This window comes from Hippopotamus amphibius, chromosome 10, assembly GCF_030028045.1.
Source record: "Hippopotamus amphibius kiboko isolate mHipAmp2 chromosome 10, mHipAmp2.hap2, whole genome shotgun sequence".
In the NCBI taxonomy this organism is placed as follows: domain Eukaryota; kingdom Metazoa; phylum Chordata; class Mammalia; order Artiodactyla; family Hippopotamidae; genus Hippopotamus; species Hippopotamus amphibius.
Window position 1 is genome coordinate 70,123,327 of NC_080195.1, and position 26,986 is coordinate 70,150,312.

General features: G+C 38.4%; 2 protein-coding genes across 7 annotated transcripts in view; one reads left to right on the top strand and one right to left on the bottom strand.

The window, feature by feature from the left end:
• The window catches only part of CMSS1 (cms1 ribosomal small subunit homolog), a 352,758-nt gene that overhangs the window by 213,889 nt on the left and 111,883 nt on the right, over positions 1-26,986 (bottom strand). The window lies entirely within an intron of this gene.
• The window catches only part of FILIP1L (filamin A interacting protein 1 like), a 289,653-nt gene that overhangs the window by 151,332 nt on the left and 111,335 nt on the right, over positions 1-26,986 (top strand). For all 4 annotated transcript variants that reach the window (XM_057696270.1, XM_057696271.1, XM_057696273.1 and 1 more), the window contains exons 2-3: positions 20,160-20,412; positions 21,152-21,325. In XM_057696270.1, the coding sequence (XP_057552253.1) occupies positions 20,170-20,412; positions 21,152-21,325 (417 nt within the window). In that variant the 5' untranslated portion in view covers positions 20,160-20,169. The remainder of the gene's footprint in view (positions 1-20,159; positions 20,413-21,151; positions 21,326-26,986) is intronic.

The window sequence follows — 26,986 nt, forward strand, 5'->3', positions numbered from 1 at the left end:
GAGGTGGGAGGGAAAACGGTGAGTGAAAACTACTAAGAGAAGGCCAGCCTATTCGGAGCAGAGAGAGAAAAGAAGGGAGGAGTACAAAGTGAAATTGTGGGCCAGATCAAGCAGGGCCTTGGAAGTCCTATTAAGTTTTGAGTTATTCCAAGGGCAGAGTTAAACCTAGCAATCCCTGGGTAATATTCTTTCTCCTTTGGGACCCTACTGTCTTCCTGATCAGTTAGTTTTTTCTCCTTTCCTTTCTTCTTTTTAAAATCCTGAGCCAAAAAACACTCTGTTTTGAATATTCACTTGTCTTCATCATATTCAATGAGCAAATAAAAAAAAAAGGCGGGGGGACAAGATGATAAAGAATTTACTTGTACATCTTAAACTAATACAATGCCACATACCAACTATCCCTCAAAAAAAAAAAAAAACAAACTAGGAAAAACAATAAAATAAGTTGAAAAGCAAAAACAAGAACTTACTAAGCAGCTTTTTGTGAATACATTAAATATGTATAAAGGGAGTTATGTAGGCTCCTCCATCCCTCTTTCTGTCTGGGGAGGTGAGTGGGTATTAACCCAGCCATGGGCTGCTTCCTGTTGGGAACAGCACATTTTTTAACTTTAATTATACTACTTGATGAATAGTACTTTGTAGCTGAAAGGCAAGGAAAGGCACCAGGAGAGAGTAAAGAAAATTGGAGGTAATACAGAGAAGTGAAAAAAATCCTGGAAACAAGACATATGAACCATGGCTCAGCCACTTAATAGTAACTGTATGATCTTGGGCAAGTTACCTAACTTTTCTGAGTTCTGGATCCCCCTTTTGTAAAAATGAGAATAATCAGGTATCCATCACAGAGTTGTTACAAGAATTAAATAAGATAATGTAAAGGTTTCTAACACCTAGCAGAAGATAGATATCATTTTCTTCCTTTCCTAATAGTAAAGTCTATTTCTAATATATATTATGGGACAGAGAAACCAGGGTAAGTGGGATTAGAAGATATAAATAAGGAAGTAAAGGTGGAAAAAGTCTTATCTGTAGTTATAGTATGGCTTCCTTGTTGGTTTATAGTGCTTTGTAAACTTTACTGACTTTTGTTCTCTCATCTAGTGACTCAAAATGACTAATACCTTAAAATGACCTGATCCTCAATCCTCCTAAACAGGTCAAAAAAAAAAAAAAGACATCACGTCAAAGGTAGAGATGTACCTTTGATTATGGAATTAAAAGTTATTATGGCTAACATACAATGACATATTTGAGAATATTTATAAATTAAAAAACAGCAACAACAAAACTCAGTCTAACACCTCCCCCTCTTCTTAACATGTGTACATATGCTGCACACCGGCTGCTAAGAATGTCATTGGTAATCATTGTGATTGGCTTTAAGTAAAGATTAGCAATATCAAAGGAAATAATTATTTCTACATATGAAATCAGTCTTACTCTGATTCTCAGAACTAAAAATAAAAATTATGCTTTAGACATAGAATGGCTTAAAGAACCACTACAAATGTCTTATTGTGCAACTCTAACCATCTTTTAAGTGTGTTATACCTTTTTGATTAGGAAATGCTAACATAAGCACCATGCAGTTCTCTGTACCTTTTAGGAAAACATTAAGTACTCTGAAATGTAGCCAAGTTAGTGCTCTGAGAAGGTGCCCAAGGTTGCTATTGGATTGTTTGTTTTTCATTCCTTCAACTAATTAAGGGCACAAGAGAGTGAAGTGGGCTGTTTAAGGTGGTATTATGGGTGGAAGCATGGACAGTCATGGATTTCCGGCTTCCCCAAATGAAGACTCGAACTATGCCGTACAGCTGAGCATTTAGTCAAAGCTGAATGACAAAAATCTAAAGCAAATTTAAATATTTAAGCAAGAAACCAGTTGTCAATTATGGAAGGTCTTAGTTAAAGTTATCTTATTAAAAACAAATAAACTGAATAGCACTAATAAGTCAAAACAGAATTTGGGGAAACAGCCTAAGGTTTCTTCTTACGCCTAGCCTTAGCATTTGTAGAACCAGGAGCTTACAACGGCAAAATTTTCTTTACTTATATCCTTGGTAAACCACTCTGGCCACTTTCTCAGTTTGGGAGAGACTTTTCCATGCTTTCACATTTAGGAAATCTTGCTTCTAACTCCTTGAAATTTACTCATCATAATTTATATTATCAGGTGGCATTCAGCTAATAACGGTGTCAAGGGAAATAAAATGGCACAAGACTTCTGGATACATTTTGAAAGAATTGGCTATGTGTTGTAAGACCACAGAGTTATGAAAAATGAATGCTCACAGACTGCATGAGTGCTTGTCAGAGAGGCTGTACAGCTAGGGTGCCCTCTCCCCAGTGCCTGCCGGGGAAGAGCTGCGCAAACCCACCTCCAAGCTCTTCCCACTCTAATGATGTTTTATGATTCTGAGACTCTTTTCTAGACCAGTTTGGTCCTTCTCTGCAGGTCCTAAGCCATATAACAATTTAATTTTTCGTACATTGCTTGGTAACCATGTTTTATGCACAAAGTGCTGTCTTTTGGTAACAAGGGATATTAAAATGAGGACACTCACTCCAAAGATCAGAAATAGAATGCTGTTGTTTTAAACGGAAAAAATATTTCTTATATTACCACCACCAGTATCTAATCAGCTTTGCTTCTATTTTGTTTGAAATATACTCCCAAAGTTTGATTCTCATCTTTGGAATTCAAGTCTACATAAGGAAGTAAACTGTAAACACAATAACAGCTTCTTCCATAAAGAGAAAACATTTGTAAAAGTAAACATCCTTCCACTGCTAAAGATGAATTACTTGAGCAGGGAGGGCTGGGGGGGAAGAATTGGAAGATTGGGATTGCCATATATACATTACTAATAAGAAAAAAAATACCAAATTGTACACTCTAAATACATGCATTTTATTATATGTTAACTATCTCAATAAAAATTCTTAAAAAAAAAAGATGAATTACTTGCATACATATTCCAATTCTTACTTCATTTCCAAACTGTCAACTTTCAAGGCCTGAAGAGGTGGTACAGTGGTCTATTCTAACAGTATCTAATTATTTCTATATATATTTTTTATCTTCTTAAAAGTATTCAAACATTTTTCATATTTTTAATTTGGTAAAGGGGAAAGAATTCAGAGGGGAGATAGAGTAACAATTATGAGTTGTGATTAAATCCCGCAGAGGCCAAAATCATGACTTTAAAACACAAACATATTTTTCTGAGCCAGATAGTTCTCATGGATTCCAGCCAGTTTCATAAAGTCCAGACAGTGGTCAAGGTTCCTTGTTAGCTCTGGATCCCTTCTGGATCCGTAGGGTACATGTCTCTAAAGTGTAAGTTGGGGAGGAGGAAAGGAAGGACTCAAAAGAGGATGAAAAAAATAAAAAAGATGGTAAATATCCAGAAATAGGAGAAAGGTTATTAATAATGGCACCTTCATATAATGAAATTCTATGCAACCATTAATAACTGTGGTATGGAAAAATGACAACAAATAATATTCCCCAAACAACAAGCACATTATAATAGATACAGCAGAGAAGAAAGTATGGAAGAAACTACACAAAACGATGAAGAGCATGGTTGGATTAAGGATGAATTTTTTTAAAATAAATTTATTTGTATATTTATTTATTGGCTCTGTTGGGTCTTCATTGCTGCACAAGGGCTTTCTCTAGTTGCGGCGAGCGGGGGCTACTCTTCCTTGTGGTGCGTGGGCTTCTCATTGCAGTGGCCTCTCTTGTTGCAGAGCACAGGCTCTAGGCGCGTGGGCTTCAGTAGCTGTGGCACATGGGCTCAACAGTTGTGGTTCGCGGGCTCTAGAGCACAGGCTCAATAGTTGTGGCACGTGAGCTTAGTTACTCCGTGGCATGTGGGATCTTGCCAGAGCAGGGATTGAACCCTTGTCCCCTGCACTGGCAGGCAGATTCTTAACCACTGCGCCACCTAGGAAGCCCAAGGATGAATTTTTTAATTCTTTACGTTTGTTTCCCCATTTTCAGTGCTTAACATGTATGCTGCTTTTTAATTAGGACATTTTCCCCCCTCTTATTTAAAAAAGAGAAATGTTGACAGAAAAGGAAGAAAAACAATGCAACAATAATAAAGAATAAATCACTCACAGCAGAAGGCAGGCATTTGTTAGTGCCTGTGCAACAAACGTGCTACATCCCTCTGATGGAGAAAAGTGTCTATGCTTGGCAATTTGGTGTTTTATATTATAGAGCTAGCAAACTTCTATTTTAGAAACTATAGCCAATATGCTAGAAGAAGCACTCTCTACTAAAGGCTAAAAATAAAAATACTCTGGATCCAGGCCTCAGCATGTAGCCACCACTAACTTAAACTGCAATAATTTCTCACCTGAAAGTAATTAGTGTATGGTAACTTGTACTGAAGAGAGTAGGGTGGATGCGTGAACTCTCTTATGACACTACTAACAACAACAAAAAGCACCCTTTATAATTTTTAAGATCAACATTTTGAAAGATCAAATGTCTTCAGCCCACTCCTTAGCTGCAGACATGAAACCATGTAGATCAGGAAACATAGTGCTAAAAGGTTCAAAAACAAGAAAACAGGAGCCTCCTGTTTCGCTGTTATGAGAAAGAGGTTCAGACTACTCATCCTTTCCAGGATAACTGTTTTTCCGTAACAAAAGTTTCCTAATTCCCCACTGATAGCAGTTGTAGATTTTCCTATCCATGGACTGAACAAAGATATAACCACAAAAGCCTGCAACAAATTTGGAAAACATTCAAATGGCTTGTATGCTATCAATCACAACAGTCTCCATTCTGGAGACACATCACACTCAGTTTCTCACATTGCTTTTGGAAGATGACTGGAAGGCCCCTTGGACAACTCTGAAAGTTCCTAGGGGTTCTGGGTTCACAGGTTGAGAACCACTACTGCAAAGCATATATTCCATAAGGGCCAAGGCCATAATCTCTTATCTTTCCAATGGTTATCACTAGAAATACAGCTATTAACCATCTTCACACACACACTAACAAAAGCAATACAGAATTTCATGGTGAGGTGCTAAGCAGAGGAAAAGAAAACAGCCATGAATGAGTCACATGCTGTGGACCCCGAAGTGTGCGTGGCACTTCTGAGGGGGTTCTTCTGTTGGCTCTGTGACAGAGGTTTTAGCCAAGGAGGTAGGGACTAAGAAGCCTGACAGGGTTTCTTTTCTAAAAAGTATAGGGTAAAGTTGCCTTCTTTTTCCTTATAAAGCCTTCCTGTGTCAACAGGCTACCCGCCTCCAACCGCCCAGCAAAAACAGGGGCGGCCCCTAAATGCCAAAAGAATAATTGTCTGGGCTTTGCATGCTGAAAATGACTTGGCAAGCTTTCCATCTTGCAAAGAACACAAAGAGCTTAGTTTAGTCTGTGTGTAAATGCTTTACAATCATTACCAAAATATCCAAAGCAAAATGCTCAAGGGAGGGTAATGATTCTTTGTCTCTCCCCCCACTCCCCTTAACTGTAAGCTCTGACATCCATTTATTTACATATAGCTCCTAGCAGAAGCCACCCTCCTTGGTCAATACGAACTCTTGCCTGCCTTTAGGCGCTTTCGAACAAAGTGTATGTGGAACCACACACAGTGGGCAGAACCCTCAAGCTCAATCTATCCCAGTCCCACATACTCTGGAGTGTCTGACGTCCAGATATACTCAATGGGACTGGGAAGGGGGTCTCCCCTAATTAAAGAGCACTGGAAATGCACGCCTTCATAAAGGTTAACAGGGCTAGGGGCTTGGGAAAGGGCTTGGTGGACCCTTCTTAGAGGACACAAGGAGAGCCCTGATATCAGTTAGAAGAACCCTGATAATTGGTTTGATCCAAACTCACAGAATCTAGCCCAGGCCACACTATCTAGGCCAAGTGTTCACCTTGCTACATGTGGTCTTCTTGATGCTTCTGGATGCTCCTTGATGCTTTCTGACTTAAGCAGACCTCCTGCTCTGTATAACTCCCTACCACCCAGAATGAGTGAGTAATGGAGAACAGTGAAGGAGCATGAACTTGATTCACACTGTGCCCTAATCTGATAGATGATCAAGCCTAGGTATTTTTTCTTACTCTCCAGTGCTCTGTATGTTCTCTTCCCTCACTACTTCATGATGCAGGTCTTTGGTGAAAGGGCTCTGGCTTTTTTTGATTTTGGCAGTATAGTCGAAGTTACACCATGATGGCTGAGGAGGTTTCTCTCCCACCTTTAAATAGATCATTATTCTGAATGAGAAAGAAGTCAGGCAATAGAACACAAGCCTGCAAAGACTGGGTAGGTTCTAAAGCAGGCTAGAATTCCTGCTCTGCCATAGTGTTCTGTGGCTTGGGGCAGACTGACTTTACCTCTTTCAATTTAAGTTTCCAATAAAGCATAGCTTAATAGTGGTATTTACCTGATAGGTTGTTTTCAGTATCAAAGGGAACAGTATATTTAAAATGCTTTAGCAGAGTGCCTGGCTAGGAAGACAGTAAGTTGTTTTTTTTGTTTGTTTGTTTTTTTGACAGTAACTTTTATGTTGCTGTGGTATTAAAGAAGATTTTAAAAGCCTTGGTTGGTGAAAGAGGCACACCAGTAAGAGCTTGGGTGAGCCTACCCCTTTGAATCAGCAGCCTTCGTCATCTTGTTCGGAATAGTTATGGCCAGTTTGGACCAAGAAGCCAGTCACTTCATGTTAAGTCCCTCCAGACTGGCAGGATCATAGTTCCCTATCACCTCTCTGCTAAATAACAGGCACTGGTTTCTGGCCAAATTCCAATTCTTCAGCTTGCCAATCTCCATCTTGGCAAGGAACAAAATAACACACTCTCCGAAAATACAGGTTTAGCACTGACTAAAAGAACTCCCCTTGCCTTCAGTGATTTAAGGCTGAGTAATATATTCTCCTCATGATGCTAATAAGGCTAAAGTTCATTAGTTATTTTCTTATCTCACTTGATGTCCCAAGAGGGAAGGTATGTCTGATGAACCAAAAGATAAAATTGTATCATTATGTCTCTACCAAGATTAAGTTATGTGTTCCTGTCATATGTCAGGCACTGGGCACAGCATTTTATACATATGATCTCAAATCCTCCCAACAACACTGCGAAGACACTGAGTCCTGAAAAAGCGAAGTAACTTGCCCCAAACTGGACAGTGTGTAGGGATGGGGATTGGGCTGTAACTTGGCTGGCTAGCTCCAGAGCCTGTGCTCTTTTCCCTGCCATATACCATACTGTCTCCTGCGTTTTTGCTTACATTGGGATTCTAGAAAACAACCAGTAGCTTCATGACACCAAAGATTTGACATAACTAAAGTAGATGTAATATTAAAAACAAAACAAAAGCTCTAAGTTATAAATCCACTTGTGTCATTTTGTCAATAGTTTTCATGTATGAAGCTTATTCCGAAAATGTGTCATGGCTGACACATTTGGAAACGTCTTCAAAATCCGTTCAAAGGCCACATACAAAAACCAATCTCATTATTTTAAGGTCACAACTGGTTCTTTGACCAAAAACAGTATTAGCTGACCCAAATCCTGACCTGATTCACTAGATTTGGTTCCAAAGAACTTTTCCCTGTTGTCAGAAGTCAAATTCACCTTCAATGAACCAGATTTTGTCACGGCTGAGGAATATTTCGAAAACAGAAAACTCCAAAAGTAAAGTTCCAGAATTGTTCTGAGCAGTGGCAATGTTGTTAAAATGAAGTCACAGCAGCCCTCTGCTCTTTGAAATCATTTTCTCTCTTGGCTCTTGGGACACAGCTCAGTTTTCTGCTTCTCTGTCTCTGCTGGACACCCAAAGATTAGTGTCTTCTTTCTCTTTTCTCTTCCTCACACCTTTTGTCCCCCCTTTAAAGAGAACCACTTGTTAAAATGTTTATGTATTCAGCACTATGTCACTAGTGCTATTTAAATCTTTTCTCATGAACATTTCCAATATACAGAAAGTAAAAAGAATACAACAAAGACAATGTACTCACCTACCCCTCAACAACCCTTAATACCTTGCCATACTTATTTCTCCCCTACCCTCTGCCTTTATTTTTTTCTGAAACATTTAAAAGTAAAGTCCAGGATATCACATCATTTCACACTAAGATAATTATGTATCTAGAAAAATAAAAAGAAAAGGACATTCCCTCACATAAATATGTCATTAACACATCTAACAAAATTAACAGTGACTTTTTATTATCATCTAATACATAGTATACACATTCAGATTTCCTTGGTGGTCTCAGCCGTAAGGAATGACTCGATATTTGCCACACGCTGTTTTTCATCCACCTTCAACCAGTACATATGAGCCAAATACTCTTTCCTCCAAGGCTCAACTTACCTCTTAGGTGCTTTCACTAAGTCCCTTTGGCAAAGTTAGACATTTCCTCTCAAATGCTCCCAAAACACTTTGTACATTGGACATTATAGTATTTATTGGTATTTTCTATTTAGTTTTGAACCTATATTTCTACCACACTAAACTGTGAATTTCTCAATGTCTCAGTTTTTTCATCTGTAAAATAAGGAGAATAATACCAACTCCACGTGTCTGAATTTTTTAAAAACATATAAAGAATAGAAATCATGAATCGTATTATCTGGCAGATAATTAGAGCTTTACAAAAGTTAGTTTCCTTCTTCTCCCCTAATAAGAGAAAGTGTAAATGTGTCAGACTAGTCTCAAATGCCGGGGACACAAGGAGGGGATTGTTCCCCAGTACAGGAAGATAGAATGAGTAAGGGAAGATGTGGGAAAGCAGAAGTAAAATGGCCACAAGGTCAAGTACTGCCCTGGGACTTTACCAGTTATAACATTTTTTCTGTAACACACAATCTCTCTATTCCAGTCACAGGTCCTTAGATAAAAGAAGAGAAAAGAATGATATCATTTGGAATCTATAGATAGTAACTCTTGATCTCTGAGTTTCTTGTTGACCTCTGAGCTCTTTATTATGCTAGGTTGGTCTAGCCAAGAGGAGGCCTAAAGACACTCAGTGTGACCTATTATCAATTAATGGGTGACGAAGAGGTTGAGAAAGCCGACAAAAATTTGTGGGAGACTTTGGGTTCTCTAAAGATGCATTTTTATTTTAAGATTCACATCTTTCTAGGGCTGGAAGAATTAGGGGTTGGCCTATGAACATGCAGTGTTGCTATGGAAACACAGGGGTAGGCAAGAGATCTGGGTTCCGGTGCTGGCTCTGGGCATGACCACGGGCACACCAGTTAACTTCAACAGGCTTCAGTTGCAGAATAAGGGGATTGGAGGAAACTGGCTCCAAGATCCAAAGAGACAAAAATTCAATGAGAATAGAAAGGTTAAGTGACTGGCTCAGTATCACCGTGCTTCTAAGAAAAAACAGAGAGCAGAGTTGGAAGAAACATGAAAAGTGATGTAGTTTGAAAACTGTTAAAAGAATCATAAGATTTTCAAGACCTCTGTTCTAGTGCTGGGAGTGTGGCATTTTAAAATGCATTTAAAAGCTAACTTGGACTATATGAAAATAATTTTCTTCTTCTGTTCTATTCCACAAAGATCTGGAAAACATTCCCAGCCCTGTGTCAACCTTAAATGAGAAAAGAATCTTTAAAGAGCCACTGATTTGTAATGGAAAACTTGGATAAATCAACTATTTATACTCTGAGATTTTTATATTTCTTTTTTGTCCTTTCTTCAGAACACACAGCTAAGAAAAGCCATGATGTAAGTCTGCTCTATTAGACCCCACTGGCAGGCTGTTTATTCTGTACTACAGACTAGTAGCTTCTCTGACTATAGCCCTTCGTGGACAAGCAACCAAAGAACACATTCAAGCTTAAAAAGAAGTGCAATTGTTGATTAATCTAGCATGAGCCTGGAGAGAAAGGGGTGTTAGAATGCCTAAGTTTTCATTTCTGGTCCAAGGTTTATTAGCCAAAGTTATTTAAGCTTTCTGAATCTCAAATTCCTCATCTTGAAAAAACAGGGTGAATAATTACCTATTTACTGATATAACAAGCAACACACACATGAAAGGTATTACAAGCACTCACCTGATAAACGAAACTGGAATAAGTCTTCATTAAATGCCTACTATCAAATGTCTTGATCTATACTTCACATTCCAAGTGAGATCCAATATCAGAAGACTTACTGAGATCTTCCCTAAGTATATACTCTTACCATTTCACTGTTTTAGTTGGGTTTAATATCTGGGAAATCACGCTGACTCCATGCATTTCTTTAAGAAACACCTGGCCTAATGAAGAGTAGGTCTAAAGGGGTATAATCAAAGTGGTGTGTGAGGTGGTGTGTTGGGTGAGGGACACTAAAAACCACATAGTATGAGGAGTTGTGGTTAAAGAAACTGACAGTGTTACATCTGGAAAAAAGAATAGAGCTCTTTCCACTGAAGGACCACAGTGTGGCAAGAGAAGTAGACTTGCTTGACTTAGCTCTGGAGGCAGAAGAAGGTTAAATGAATAAACATCCTGGGAGCTGGATTTCACAAGGAAGCACTTTCAGACACTCAGAGATGGAGTAGATGAGCACAGAAAATACTTAGTGCCTGGTACTATAGGGAATGGATGAGATGACTATGCTGCCTTCTGAACCTCATATTTGATTTGAAAGTAACTTTGACTTTCTCTTAGGACTCAGAATTCTTAAGAATATGGGCCTGAATCAGATCCCCAAGTTCTATTCCCCTCTCTGAAGCCCTATCCATGCCCTCCCTACAAGTAAAAACACCATTAAGGGAATGTTTCAATGATTTTTACTGAAAATGGAAGAAAAAGATAAACGGGGCAATTGCTAAATTAGGTTATCTGGTTTCCAACATGTCTTTTTTTAGCCATCAGATAGCTTTACTGCAGCTGGCTGAATTTAGTGTCTTCAAATGTGGGTGACTAGGGCAATAAAAGGAAACAAACTTATTTTGTCATTTTAAGAGAAACCAAATAAAAATACTCAACAGGATTTTTTTCCCTAATGTGGCCATGCAAGCACAACCTGGCTGATTTGCAACTGAGCACTATTAACATCTATTTATAGCCAGTATTTTCATAGATGAATCACATTTACCATAAGACAGTTAATATTAAGGGCTCAACCAGCTCTGCTGAGAACCCCATAATCTTACTACATCTCTTTCCATTCCCCTTCCAGGGAACTAAGTTACAGCTTTATGGTTCCTTGCAGAGAGAGGGGGACCCAAGTGGAGCCGAGAGCCTGCTCCCTAAATTCGGCAAGTGTGGGATGTTAAACACATTCAAACTTAAGGCACTGAATCACTTCCAAGTTTTTCCCTTGGTGAAGATCATCCTACAGTTAGCACAGACTCGCTCTGCATTATGCAGCCATCTTGCCATCAAAACAATTCATCCCTCAAATTTCCTACCAAACAAGTTTAAATGACATTGTTTTATAAAATGTCACATACATAAAAACAGGACTAATGACTGCTCAAGGTGCTATCAAATAAAAAGGAGGAGTACAGCGGATGTTCAGCTGATTTTACGCATGTGAGAGTGTATTCGGGGAGGTGGGGGTGAGAGACAGCCAAAAGTCAGGGTATTTATTATAAAGGTTTTCAAAATTCAGGGACATTAACTGGAATTTTCTAGTAAGTCTCGGGGATCCAGTGTCCATTCTCCACATGCATGCACACACTGAACTCTGTGTAGGTACCAGCACTACCCTGATATTGATATTAATTTCTCTGTCTTTGATGTCTCCTATCAGAGTCCCCACCCTTAGTTTACCTTTACCAAGCCCTTTCCTACAATGTTTACTACAGGCTAAAACTCTTTAAGATTAAAAAATAAACACAAAGCACAAACAGTGCTGGGCATGTGGTAAGAGGTCTATACATATTAGCTACTTCCACACACTCTAGCTACTTCTATTAGATTCTCAGGACCATTCTTCTGAATTTCTAGCCAGTGGTTCACAGACAATTCATCTTTACCATGAGGCAGATCCTACTTACAGCCAATCAGCTCTGTTGAAAACTGTGTGATTCAGTTTTTCAAATAAACTCCTGCTGAGGTACAACTCTGCTGACAACTGGGGAGACAGACATGAACAACAGGGGCCCTAAGCTCACAGAGCATGAACAATAAACCCATTACCAGGTACCATTATCTCCATTTTACATTTGAAGGCTGGCAGCATTGTCCAAGACCACAGAGTTAACATACTGGAGCAGCAATGTAAGTCCAGATCCATCTGATCCCACAATCTCATAGTCTTTCTATTATGCTATGCCCCCAGCCCAGCCCCCAAGATGCCAGCAAAATGGCTGAGAAAAGTCACTTTGTGGCTTTTAAAGTTTAAGAATAACAGTACATTCAGTTAAGTTTCTACACATAAATAATGCATGAAAACAAAACATCTTTATTGAGTAGACCAACTGCTGAAAGGGCCAGGGAGTTGTGACTTCATATTATTCAGATTTTTGTGTAATTCTGGGTAGTCAGAATTAACTGTACTCATATCAACAAAAGGGACATTAGTCCAGATACAAAAATAAGCTTCCACAAATAGGCTAATATGATAACTGACATGGTAGGTACTTCATAAATGTTTGTTGAATAATTTAATGTTGAACCAGGGTTTTTTCCTTTACTATGTATGCCTTCTTATAAGACCCTAAGCAGATACAGCATGATTTGCTGGACTCTGGAGCCAGAATGCCCAAGTTAGGATCTGGCTCTGCCACTTTCTAGCAGTACAAGCAGCAGAACGACCTTCAGCAAGTTACTAACAGCTACAAGCCTCAGTTTCCTCTTTTGCAAAATGGGGATAAACAACAGTTTTTGAGAAGACTAAATGAGTTGATTAAAAGAAAGCATTTAGAACAGACCTGTATTGGTAAGCACTGAATTTAAGCTATCATTATTATTACTTTCTTCTTTAAATTGGAGTAGTTTTGACTGGTTACCTCAATATCATAGTAAGTGATAGACCTAAAACAATTTCTTTCACTGAACCTTTTTGAAGTTCTTTTATACAAGCAAAATATCCTCTTTCCACCATTCAAACATGAAAATAAACAGGTACACAGAGACTAAATTATGTCTAAATAGCACCCAATTATGTAGAATAAGCAGTTTTTGCTACACAGATTAGTAAAGAACGATTAAGAAAATTCAATGTTTATAGTAAGGAGTATAGGGGCATGTATGCTGGGGGGAGGTGGTAGGCAGAAGAGGCCTCAATTGACATTTGGCCATTCCCTGTAACTAAATTAAGTAAATAATTGCAAATTATCTACTTGTCCTTCTTCTGTATGAACACATCCTTACCAAGATACACCACAACTTCAACCAGCTTAAGCCAAAGAAAAACTGACCGAGGTCACCACACAGGAAAACAAAGCAGAATCTGCTTCTCAGGGCCAACTGCACTGTATTTGCTAGATACAGGACAACAGAGAAGCAGAGAATTCTAAAATGGGAAGTCCCGGGACCTCAGAGATCATCTGGTCTCAGGCACAAATCTTGCAGTCAGGGGGACCCATTGGGTAGAAAGGAACAGGGTAGAGGTCAAGGGAAAGAACCCCTGGTCCTTGTTTCATCTTGAAAGACCTCGTGGGGCCAACCTAGCCTAATATCCTCATTTTACAAGTGACAACCAGAGCTCATTTCACAAGTGACGACCAATTAAAAGCAGAATTGAGACCAGAAGCCATGTTTCCTGATTCCCAGTCTATCGCTCTCTTACACTCCTAAAGGCTGCCATTCTATGGCTCTGAGAGTCACAGGTAATCAATACATTAGGCTGTGTTAAACTTCACAGCTAAGTAGGTTTTCTCCTTGCAAAACCATCACGCATTCTGTCACTACTGACACTTTATGAAAAGAGTTAAGGCATCATTATTGGGTATAAACAAAAGCAACTTTCCATTCCTTTTTTTTTTCTTTCCTTTGTAATCTGAAAATCCCAAACCACTGTTGCTATTACAAAATTTTTCTTTTCCTCAGTATGCACCCCTGAGCCAAGCACAGATCCATTAAAAATTTGCCAAGAGAAACAATGAAGTCACTGATAATACAAAGCATGAGAGTATCATGAAATTCATGTCTTTGTTTTCTTCCTCTCGATACTTAATTACTTCTCATTACCAATCATTTTGTGGTTGTTGGCAGAAGGGCAAGGAAACGCCACCACTGTAAACATGTGGAGACACACACTCCTCAGTAGACCAGAAGTCTGCACACGATGGGTCTGTTCACAAAGCCAATGTGAGTGCCAGCAAGAATGTTGATGCTATTTTCCCTAGCCCCCAAAGAAGACTGGTGGTTTTAGAAAAACGCTAATCAATTTAAAAAGAATAAACACAGTATAAAAATGTTTCAGGTCATTCCTTTTTTATCACTTATAAATATCATCATTGGCAAGTGATCTGTGCTCTCCTGGCAGATTTCACTCAACTTGGGGGAATATAACCAATATTTTATTATAACTATAAATGGAGTATAACCTTTAAAAATTATGAATATTGTACACCTATGACATATAATATTGTATATCAACTATAGCTTAATTAAAAAAAAGAATGAGTTGAGGGAAGACAGAACATATACAGAGATCCATTCAGTTTTCTGTAGCAGTTCAGGGTTGCCTTAAACTCAAAGAGCACTACTTATGAGCAATGCTTAGCAAGCTACCCTGCTGAATAGAAACCTACATTATCTTGGAATTCTGGAAGGTATACTTTGGATAAGATTAATGGTGGCAGAGGAATCCTTATTGATTAGTAGCAGAATACAAGTTGATTCTTATCAGTAGGCTATTGTTCCACATATGAATATGTGGGTAAGAGGAAAGCACAGGAATGCATCACAGAAATAGTAAAAATAACCTTACGCTTCCAGGAAACTAAAAGAAGTAAAGAACCAAATATATTTTACCCCTCTTTTAAAATAAACTTTTATTTGATTTTCACAGACATCTGAATCTGTAAGTGTGACAGACCTAGAGTTTTTCAAAGATGACTGCAGTTAACTCTTCTCAGTCCTCTGCAATGTGACTCTGCAGCTCCTTCCATGGAGAGGTGGGAATCTATTTCCCCACTTCCTGAATTTGGGCTGGCCTTGTGACGTTCTTTCACCAATAAAAATGAGGCCTTGGAGTCTCACATTCTTGGGATGCTGCCCTGAGACTGCCATATGGGGAAGTCTGGTCTAGCTTACCAGAGGCTGAAAGCCCAAATGGAGCAGAGATGAGATGATCCAGCCGAGATCTAGGCCAACTAGTTGACAGTCAGGTATGGGAGTAAGCTCATCATAGATCATTCACACCCAGCTGAGCGGCAAGATGACTGAAAATGCAGAGTGACTCACACAATTTTGAGCCACTGTTATTTAGCAATGTTACCGAAGTTGTGGGATAGGCCACAAAATAGAAGAAGTAAACCATTCACTTTGTTGAACAGCCATTAGGTATGAAGTACCAGGTCAGAAACCCCATGGGACACATGAATGGAGACTATTAATATGTGATGGAAGACACAGCTCTTTCATGTGAGAATATATCTGTAAATAAAGTGGTATACAATATTTATGTTTCAAACATATCTAATCTACATTAACAACTTTCCATTATTCCTATAGGCCAGAGCAACGATATTCCTGAGGTGTTCAAGACAATCCAATGGGGTGGGAGAAAAATAATCAGATATCTTTTTTTTTTAATTAGTATTTTTCCTTTTTACTTGCTGAATATGTTTTTGTAAGGTACATAGCATATATTAATATGCTAGTGTATGAACATTATTTACAAATACATAAATACACATAATGGGGTTTTCCACAATCATAAATCCTATACATCCTCAACCTTCCATCCCTACATAAAAATGTACTCTTCCTATGCCTTTGCTTTTCTCAAATAAATAAATCCTTCCCTGGCTGTGCAGGGGAGAGTCAGTGACAACTACTGTCACAGATCACTGTTCATCTATACTGTAATTATTGATAAATAATCTCTTCAGCAAGGCTATAAGCATTTTTCACATATGGTGTCCATATCCATTTCAGACAGGGTGTCTATAACCATCTGTCTTTGGCAGTATAGTATAATAACACGAGACATGATTTTTAAGAGCACAGGTTCTGGAGCCAGCTTGCCTGGATTCAAATCCCAGTTCTGCCACTTATTAGCTGTGCAACCTTCATCTGTTCTTTGTTGTAGGTGGAGTTAATAATATTTCCTACCTCATAGGGTTGTTGTGAGAATTGAATGAGTTAATAAACATAAAATGCTTAGAAGAATGCTTGCATGTTGTAACTGCTCAGTAAATATTAGCTACCATCATCATTAGCACCACCATCACCACCATCAATGTCTATCTCCAGCACCTGGTAAAGTAAATGTGTGATGGTGGAGGGAAGTAAGAAAGAACATGAGTTGTACAGAAAACATATATGTGACTTGTTTACATTTTGAAAGTGAATGTTTTAAATTTCTCCAGATGGACAATGTAACTTTAAGGCAGGGTGTCCCCCTGGTATCACTTGATAGTTGGTTTGTTACTGACAAATAAAATACGTAAATACTAAACACGTAAGGCAGTAAACACCTTCAAGTTCTGCTTTTACATCCTGATTGTTATGATGAGGCTACTGAACAATTCTCAGATGAAAATTATTGCTGGGATTATTTCCTTTAAGCATTGTCTTTTAACTGGGATCACTCCTTTGGTGAAAATCATCAGTCACAGGTTTACTGTATATCCATATGTAGCATTTAGATTTCTGTGAATATCCTATAAGATGCAGACTCACAAATTCATATCTTTTAAATATACTATTGATAATCTATGCTAAAAGAAAGGAACGGTAGCAAGAATCATTATATACCCTAGGGGAAAGGGGGTCATGGAGATAGCCTCTTAATCCCCCTCACTTCACAAATCAGGGCACTGCCCTCAGAGAGGGTCACTGTCTTAACTAACTCCCACAGCCGATTTGTGACAGAATTCTTTTCACATGACTTCTGTCTAGTTCAGTGCAATTTTTATGACTCCAGATTTACAAACTATTTCCATAAACCTTACACTTGTATTACACTTGTATTGAGAATGTATCACTTGTATTAAGGGAAGTAAAGAAGCCACACCATAAAACCAATTTATGGTGCACGATACACAGTAGGCCTTCAATAAATGCTTATTGAAAGATGGGTGGAGAGATGAATGGAGAATTAGCTGGTTGGCTGTGAAGTCCTCACGGTTCCTAAACTGTTCTACACTCAGGTTTCTCATGTGGCGCCAGCAAGCTGGGACTGGTAAGAGTCACTTCTTAAACAGAGTATCCATGAAAGACACAAAGTCATTCTTTCAATCTTCTTTCCTTTCCTTCTGTATTCATGGCTCACAACTTATTAGATGAAAGAGACAATCAAATAAACTTGCTTCAGTTCCTAAAATTTCTTTCTAACTATAAAGGTAATACAGAATCACTATAAAATTGGGGGGAATAAAAATAAAGTTAAAAATAATGTTAATAATAAAAGCTAATGTTTATTGAGTGATAATTTTGTATGAGGTATGTTGCAAACATCTGACGTGTTGACTCATTTAATCCTCACAGCAACTTTAGGTTATAAATATACACTACTATCATCCTCATTTTATAGATAAGAAAGGCACAGAGGTATTAAGTAACTTGCCCAAAGTTTTATAGCCAATAAATAATGGAGTAGAGATTTGAACTCAGGCAGAGTGGTTCCAGAGACCATGGTCTTAGCCACTCTTTTATACCACCACTGTTCAAATTCTGGTTTCCAATGCAAACTATAAAGAAAAGACTGATTTAAAAATTGATAAACTTGACTAAATTAAAATGTAAACCTTCTATACCTCAAAAGATGTGAAGTGAAAATGTAAGCTAGAAGACCAGAAAAGATAACAGCAAAACATATAATCAATAAAACAGTAATTTATAGAATATGTAATGAATTCCTACAAATTCATAAGAAAAAGACAACTAATACAAAAGAAAAATGGGCAAAGACTATGAACAAGCAACTTATGAAGAAACTCAAATGGCCTCTAAACTCATTAAAGGATGCCTGCTCTCATTAATTATAAGATGCAAATTAAAAAGTCAGATACTATTTTACTTATCAAATTGGTAAAAATTATAAATTCCATAATAGCAAGTGCTGATGAAGATATGGAGCAACGAGAACTCTCATATTCTGCTGTAAATTGGTACTTCATTTAGAAGAGCAATAATCCCTAGTAATGCTGAGAACACATGTACAGCACAGTCCAAAAATCCCACTGCCGTAAAGAATACCACCTGAAGAAATGCATGTACACAGGGAAAAAAATGTACGAGAATGTTCACAGCTGCATTTTTTTCCCCTAATACTACAAAAAGTAAATTATTTAAATATCCAACTATAGTAAAATGGATAAGTAAATGGTGGACTATTCATATAATGCAATAGTATATAGCAGTTAAATATGTAAAATAAGTAAAATGGAGCAAGGAAGAATCTCAAAAATATAGGATGAAAAACATTTTCAAAACGATACATTTAATATGCTACATTTACATTAGGTTTGAAAATCTGCAAAGCAATACCATATATTGCTCAGCAATATATACACACGCATTAAGAGTACAAAGTATAAAACATACATGGGAATAATAAACACCAAATTCAAGATGGTTACTTCTGGGGTAGGGTGGGTATAGAATGGGTTAAGGAAGAGTAATACAGGGGTTTCTACTGTATCTATAATATCAATATTTCACTTAAAAAACTAGGGACTTCCCTGGCGATCCAGTGGTTAAGACTTCACCTTCCAGTGCAGGGGGTGTGGGTTTGATCCCTGGTGGGGGAGCTAAGATCCCACATGCCTCCCGACCAAGAAACCAAAACATAAGCCAAAAAACCAAAACATAAAACAGAAGCAATACTGTAACAAATTCAATAAAGACTTTAAAACTGTTCCATATTAAAAAAAAATCTTAAGAAAACAGTTTGCTAATGTTTATAGTACATCAAGATTTTACAAATCTATGTGGTAGCATGCAGTGATTCATTACATTTCTATACTTTTCTGTATGCTTGAACTTTTCCGGATTTTTTTTTTTGGCTGTGCCGCGCGGCATGCGGGATCCTAGTTCCCCAACCAGGGATCGAACCCGTGCCCCCTGCAGTGGAAGTGCAGATTCTTAACCACTGGACTGTCAGGGAATTCCCCCCAGATTTTTAAAGAAATATTATTACAAATGAAAAGCAAGGTACCAATTATGATGAAAATTTCATGATTTGTAGGAATGAGTAAAATTAACAATCTGCTTGAAAATCATTGAAGTAAACTATAAGTTCAATTGATATTTTCTCTTTTCATCAGAAATCTCAAAGGTGCAACAAATTATCTTGCTATGTAAATTAATTTGGATAATTATATAATCAGATGTGGAGCCAATATGTTCCTCAAATATTATTGTATATTGTTTTCATATGGTCAACTACTAAAGGCACTAATATTCTTATTTTGGAGATAAGGGTCCTAAATATAAAGCCTCGACTTATCAGAGGACAGTTCTGGAATTTTAGCAGAATGTCAGGGATACAGCCAGGGATCAAGCCTTCATTCCTTTAATATTAGACTTTACCATCATAACAAAATAATCCAAAGTATTTTGTAATTCTGATGCTTCTGTCTTAAAGCACCAAAAGCTAAGAAATTTAAAAACTCTTTTTAAACTTCCACAAGGGAACACTATGTGAATCTGCAGAAAGTTACAACAATCAGCAAATTTACCATTTTACAATTATGTTAAGTACGTCTTAAGTAAGCACTTAGGCCGAGGTTGGAGGTATGACCCAGGTCCCTGAGGTGGAAGGCCTGGCGTATGAAGTTCAAATACAGTCTGTTTACCCACGGACATAAGTGGCCTTAATCAAAGCAGAACACATATTTTAAAATGTTGATTTTAAAAACAGAAGTGTAAATAAGAGTGTGATTTATGAATCTGCTAATGTCCTTCTCTGCTGTAGACTTCAGAAAGATTGAGTCTTTGGCTGTGGTAAATATAACAAGAGTGCAGACTTGTCAAAGCAGTAATAGGTGCTCTTACTAAAACTCCACTTCCACTAAGAGTTACAAATTGTTTTCCTTCTTTCCAGCCCTTAAAGAATGCGTTCCAGAAGCAGTAACACAGAGGGCTCAGCCGAAAAGCAATTTCCAAGACATAGTAAAGACCACAATTTCCAAGAGCCTGAGGACATGAAGCAGAGACAGCAAAACAAAGACCCCACCAGTGAGTCGGATGCAATCCTTCCATATCCTAAGTCACACAGTGGTAATGGCCACCAAGGAGAAGACCTCTCAAGAGATGACCTATTATTTCTTCTCAGCATTCTGGAGGGAGAACTGCAGGTCAGCTGGGTTAGAATTATCCCCCTCATGCTTCAAGGGGAAGGCTGCTTATGAATTTTGTGTGCAGGCTGACACAGAAATAGATATCCGTGCTTCATACTTGTACGTACATGAAAGCAAAGTGTAAGTACACATACAGAGAATTCTCTTCTGGCAACATGAGCAATTAATCACATTTAAAAGGGCTGTCATTATGACATGAGACTGGCATGCACATTGCGAAAGGTCACATCCTCTGCCCATGCTGCTCACAAGCTTCAGTGTACAGGCACGTATGGGTAACAATCATAGCACATGATTTCTGTATTGGTTTAAATAACAATAGGTGCTTTTGTACTTCACATGAACCGGTTCCTAGACTTGCCCTGGCATTATTAACCTACACAAAAAACTAAAAACAGCTGCTACACATATAGGAGAATCTTATTTCCTATCCCTGAAAATGAAAATGCCAGTCCATTGAACAGTATCATGTTATCTGCTTGTCGAACACAATAAAAAATGTAGAGTCCCCCGGATGTTGTATAGTGCTCACTTTTAAAAACATTATTACTGTATAACTAGATTGTAAGAAGGATGAAGTGAAGGGACATAGCTTTGCTACCTTTTCTAAAAGGTGCTATAAGCAAATATGATTTTATATTTGAAAGAGAAGAGAAAAACACTATACACAAGAAATCACTTGCAGAGACTGCTGGTAGATAAAGTGAGCTTTCTGAAATGCTTTTTGTTCCTACAGGCTCGAGATGAAGTCATATGCATTTTAAAGGCTGAAAAAATGGACTTGGCTTTGCTGGAAGCTCAGTATGGGTTTGTCACTCCAAAAAAGGTGCTAGAAGCTCTCCAGCGAGATGCTTTTCAAGCAAAATCTGCCCCTTGGCAGGAGGACATCTATGAGAAACCAATGAATGAGGTATGTATCACATCAGGGGTGTACACCTAGGGAGGTGGAGTAAGCTCACCAGCCAGTAAAGCACTAGGCCTGGCAGGTGAGCAGGACATGTAACTCCTTTTTTGATTATTTATAGTTGTATGTTTAAAATCTACTCCAGGTAGATAAACCCTACATCTTCTACAGGAAAGAAAAGGAGAATAAATCATAGACAGGATGTTCCCACTAGGTTTGTTTCTTGACATCAGCCTAAAACCTAACAAAAACAAGAGAATTCCTCTCTTTCTCGCTTCCCTTTTCTCCCTCTTGTACAAACACAGACACACACACACATACAAATACACACAGAGAGACACAGACACCCAGACCCAGGCCCCGCTGCCACGGGTCTGCACTTCTTTTGGGGATCGAAGGCAATAATAAAAAAACAGATAAAGTTTAACCATGGAGGTTTATTTCTTTGAAAACACTCAAGTATTATGTCACAGAAATTCTGAGCATGAATGGAAATGATCTGAAGAACTGTCCAAGAAACAGAGTTTTAGAAAGCATACATTGTAGATGAGCATTTATCCTTTTTCCTTCGAAAGTTTAACGGCAGTAGAGACTTTTCGCCCACCAAGTATACCCAGCAATGAAAATGGCAAAGATGAACAGTCTCAACATGGTCACCACTGCATAAGGATACAGTACTGCTTGCTCTCTTACTTGCTGACATTTCTGAAACTCCTTGGCATCCTTATTTTATTCTTCTATTTTCCTCTGAGACCTCAATGGAAAATTTCATAACTTTTCATTTTTATAAAAAGGAAACAACTAGGAGCATAAGTTAAGGCTAGAGAGAGTGAAAGCAAGTTTTGGACAAATTTCCCCCACATACGCTCTGGCAACCTACCTCAGGACTGACCTCTAATGTCCTTGCTATTCTTGTCTTGGGTGTCTCATGAGAGAAGCCTACTGTCTTGCCAAATTGTGAAGGAGTTTGGTCATATGGATCTGTTTCTCTGAAGGGTGAGGATGAGACCACCCAAAGTCTGTTGATTGCGCTTTAATCCAAATTTTAAACAAAAGGAGCCAAAGCCTCATTCAAGTCAATAGTGTTAAAACTGTATCCTGGCTCCCAACACAGTGATTGTAAAACAGCATTAAGCACAAATTCTCCAACCAGTATAAATGCTAATGCAAATTAATGATCACTGAACATATCCTCACAAAACTCCAAAGACAACACAACCTCTCAACACTTCATTGTAAAATGAAACAGAATAATTTCAAACTTATCCTGAAATTAGTAGGAAAAAGTTTTAGTTACAAAATAATTCTATTGTGCACACGCAAAATTGGAAATACCCTCTCTGCAAATGCTTGCAATCCTAACTCTGCAAAGTGTCCCTGAAAGTTATTTCAGCAGAATTTGGCCTTGCTTTTATAAATCCAACCTTCCTTGATTACTCAACCAACAGCTACACACACACAAACACACACACGCACTTTTATTTCCACCTCCATGATTTGCACAGTTTTCTTCTCTTGTCTACTGCCTCCCCCTTATAGATTTCTCTCTCCTCAGCTACCAGTCTCTCCAGCTCCTTGAAGCCCATATAACTGTATCTACTCAACAATCTGGTTGACTACCCTCTTCCTCAATCTAGGAAGTAATGGGTAAGGGGGGATATCCAGAGAATAAACAATAAAGGGAAATTCTGACTGGGGTCCCTAGATAGGGCTGAGGAAAAGAAAGAAAGTGGGGTGTTCCCACTAAGACGATACTGGGGGGCACTCTAATTACATTAGGATAAGGTATGCATGCTAAAAATTTACTATTATTTTGTTTTCTTCCATCCTCCTTTTATTTTCCTTATAATGTTCTTTTTAAAAAATGTAAAAAGTCTCAATCACGTCTAGGGTAAAGTAAAGGGGATTTATCTATTCATAAGGCAAAATACCTTAGAAAAATAAACTGTTCTCAGCTACATCACGTTAGGAACATTGACTTTAGGTGAAGGTCTGCAAGCTAGAATAAAGGATATGGATGGGGAGAGAGGGAGGAAAAAACTCAAGAGTCCAGAACAGTTTTAACCTCCTATTCCTTTCCAACCTACGGTTCTATACTAGAAGTTACCTTAAAAGAGATACTTGAGTTAATGGCCTAACATATTCTTAGTTCTTCCAAAAAATATATCAAGAAAAATATAAGTTTGGATTTATCAAGGTGCTATAATAAAAGAATCTGCATAGCTTATTAGCATTATCTTAGGGCAATTCTTAAAGTACTGATTTTAAGCAACTGTATAGTTTAGCATTTAAATTTCATTTCATAATTTTCATTGTATAAAAATAGTTGTGGTTCCTGTCTTCAGGGTGCTTAATGTCTAAAAGAGTGACAGATAACAAATGATCACACAAAAAGTATATAATACACACTATGTTAATTTCTGTGGTAAAAACCACAAAGCACCATGAGAGAGTAAAATGGGGGATCAAAGCTAGACAGAAGAATCGGGAAAGACAAGTTCCAGAGAATGAGTAGTGGTTACTCAAGTAGAACATAAAGAAATTCCATTTCCAGTAACACTGTGGATGACATATCATGAAATCACTAAAAAATACACAAAAACATTAGATAAAACATCTAGCATATTCTTTTTTTTTAAATAAATTTATTTATTTATTTTATTGGCTGTGCTGGGTCTTCGTTGCTGTACTCAGGCTTTCTCTAGTTGCGGCAAGCGGGGGCTATTCTTCATTGTGGTGCGTGGGCTTCTCATTGTGGTGGCTTTTCTTGTTGCAGAGCATGGGCTCTAGGCGTGTGGGCTTCAGTAGCTGTGGCACATGGGCTCAATAGTTGTGGCTCGCGGGCTCTAGAGCACAGGCTCAATAGTTGTGGTGCACGGGCTTAGTTGCTCCACTGCATGTAGTATCTTCCTGGGGCAGGGCTCGAACCCGTGTTCCCTGCACTGGCAGGTGGATTCTTACCCATTGCACCACCTAGGAAGTCCCTCTAGCGTATTCTTTTTTGTTGTTGTTGTTAATTTTATTTATTATTTTTTTGGGGGTACACCAAGTTCAATCATGTTTTTATACACATATCCCTGTATTCCCTCCCTCCCTCGACTCCCCCCACCCTCCCTGTCCCAGTCCTCTAAGGCATCATCCATCCTCGAGTTGAACTCCCTTTGTTATAGAGCAACTTCCCATTGGCTATCTATTTTACAGTTGGTAGTATATATATGTCTATGCTACTCTCTCACTTCATCTCAGCTTTCCCTTCACCCCCTGCCCCCCCAATTCTTGAGTTCTCCAGTCCATTCTCTGCATCTGTGTCCTTGTTCTTGTCTTGTCACTGAGTTCATCAGTAGCATTTTTAGATTCCGTATATGTGAGTTAGCATACAATATCTGTCTTTCTCTTTCTGACTTAACTTCACTCTGTATGACAGACTCTAGGTCTATCCACCTCATTACATACAGCTCCATCTCATTCCTTTTTATAGCTGAGTAATATTCCATTGCATATATATGCCACATCTTCTTTATCCATTCATTTGTTGATGGGCATTTAGGTTGCTTCCATGTCCTAGCTATTGTAAATAGTGCTGCAATAAACATTATGGTCCCTCTAGCATATTCTTAAGTGCATGGATGGGCTTTACATGGAGCTAGAGAAATCCCGAAGCCAGGAACTAGCTTTTGGCTCCACATATTTTGAAACTTTCTCTTCCATAATCCACAAACATCCAGTGCTAGGAACCAAAGGCATATTCATTTTGCAACATAGCCTCTGGCCTTTCTCTTCTGACAATGGCTGGGTGAGCTGGCAGACCCAGAATGCTACCAAGATTGACAGTAGAAAGGTAGATTGTGAGAGTGACCTGAACCTCAGTAGATGACCAAATAAGAATGAAAGAAGACTATCACCATTCAGGGTGACAATAAAACAAAGAAGAGCTTTCAGAAGAGCCTGGCAGTGGTAATGCAGAGACATAGGAATCATGCCCCCATTTCCAGTATTTGCGATACTGAGGCATTGTGAGAATAAGCAGTTTCTATTTTAGGATTCTAGTATTATCCAGGAAAACCAAGTTTCAGTAAAGACAGGGAAGAAGATGGAACATTTTATGAATAGCATATTTGGTTACCTTCGATCTACTAAAACAGCCAAATAATTTCTCTGCTGTCTGAACTAGCTTTATCTCTACCCGTATATTCAGTGTAATCAAAGAAAAAGAAAATCTTCAAAGAGCCAACGAAAAAGAACAAAGAGAACCAAAATCATAGCTCAGAAGGAAGATCAAACCCCCAATTAGGGTGGTCTGTGACTCAGGAGCTATTAAAACAAAGGTCATTATTCTTTTCTAAACATGTATTAAACGACCAAAAGCAAAAAGATTGACAGTCTCTCTGTTCTTCATTCTCTTTGACCACGGGAGAATCCAATCTACTGGATCACACTGGACTTCCTTCGTCCTAGGCAAGGAGGTGGATTGTGTTAGGGGTTACTGGTAGCATATGACATCAGGGAGGCTAAAATGATAAGCAGGAAGCTTGTCATTGCACGGTAACCATTAAGGAGTCATCTTTTTAATCTTTCTGCCCCTGACTCTCCTTAAAGTGACAAAGTCTTCCTGTTTTCTTCCCCAAGCTTCATTCAATCTGCAAGTAGGGATAGATCAAAAAGGGGCAGTGGCTCTCTGATAGTCCCGTAGTGCTTAATGATATACCACCTAATTACTTCGTGTGTATATCTTATCTGCCTAGTAAGAGTATAAGCATTGAGACTTTAAAATTCTCTCATGGCAACTATCATAGTACTAAGTACATATAGCATAATAGACACTTAATAAATAGTCGTTGCCTTGAGAAAATTGTGGCAATACAATTGATTTTAGAAATCAAGCCCAACCACTACATTTATAATCGAAAAACCTTAAGTACAGAATGGTTAAATGGCTTGGCCAAGGACACACACACAACTGGTAGAAAATGAAATGAGTTCAGTCAAGCCCAGGTCCATCATTTGATCTATCAGGAATGAAGAAGAGACTGAATTGAGAACCACTGAATTGAGAACCACTGGCATATTTTCGAAGAGGCATTCTGGGTATGGAGAAATAAAGGCACACAATAAAACTTCAAGCATAAGCTAAAACATCTCTAGAATCACTTACACTTTCTTTGGGAACCTTCCGTCTGCAAGGTCACTATTCGACATCTTTCCAATTCCTGCTGTTGACAAACATGAGGCACCAAACAGCATGCAGTAAATACAGGCCATCCTTCAAGAGTGATGGAAGGTGAGAGAAAGAAAACCCAGAGAATTAGACATTTCACTGATGTGAAGGAACAAACAATTCTACCCAAGAGTGATCAGAGAAAACTATAAAGGAAGAAAAGGAAAAGTTTTGGGTGGAAGGGGAAAAAGGTTTCTAAGTCCCAGCACCGAAAAAAGCAGTCTTGAAGCACCGTGGTGTGTTCTAAGAACTACCTGAAGTCTGGTGTGGCTAAACGCTGGGTGAGAAAGCCAGGAATGAGAATGCGGTGGAAGTGTCAGGAGGCCAGATGGTGAGAGACCTTTTGGCTCTGATCCCACTGGTGGAAGATCGAGCTGTCACTGATGAGAACAGGCTGCAAGGGAGTGAGGCTTAAAGCAGGGAGAGGTTATAAAAGAAACAATGGGCAATGA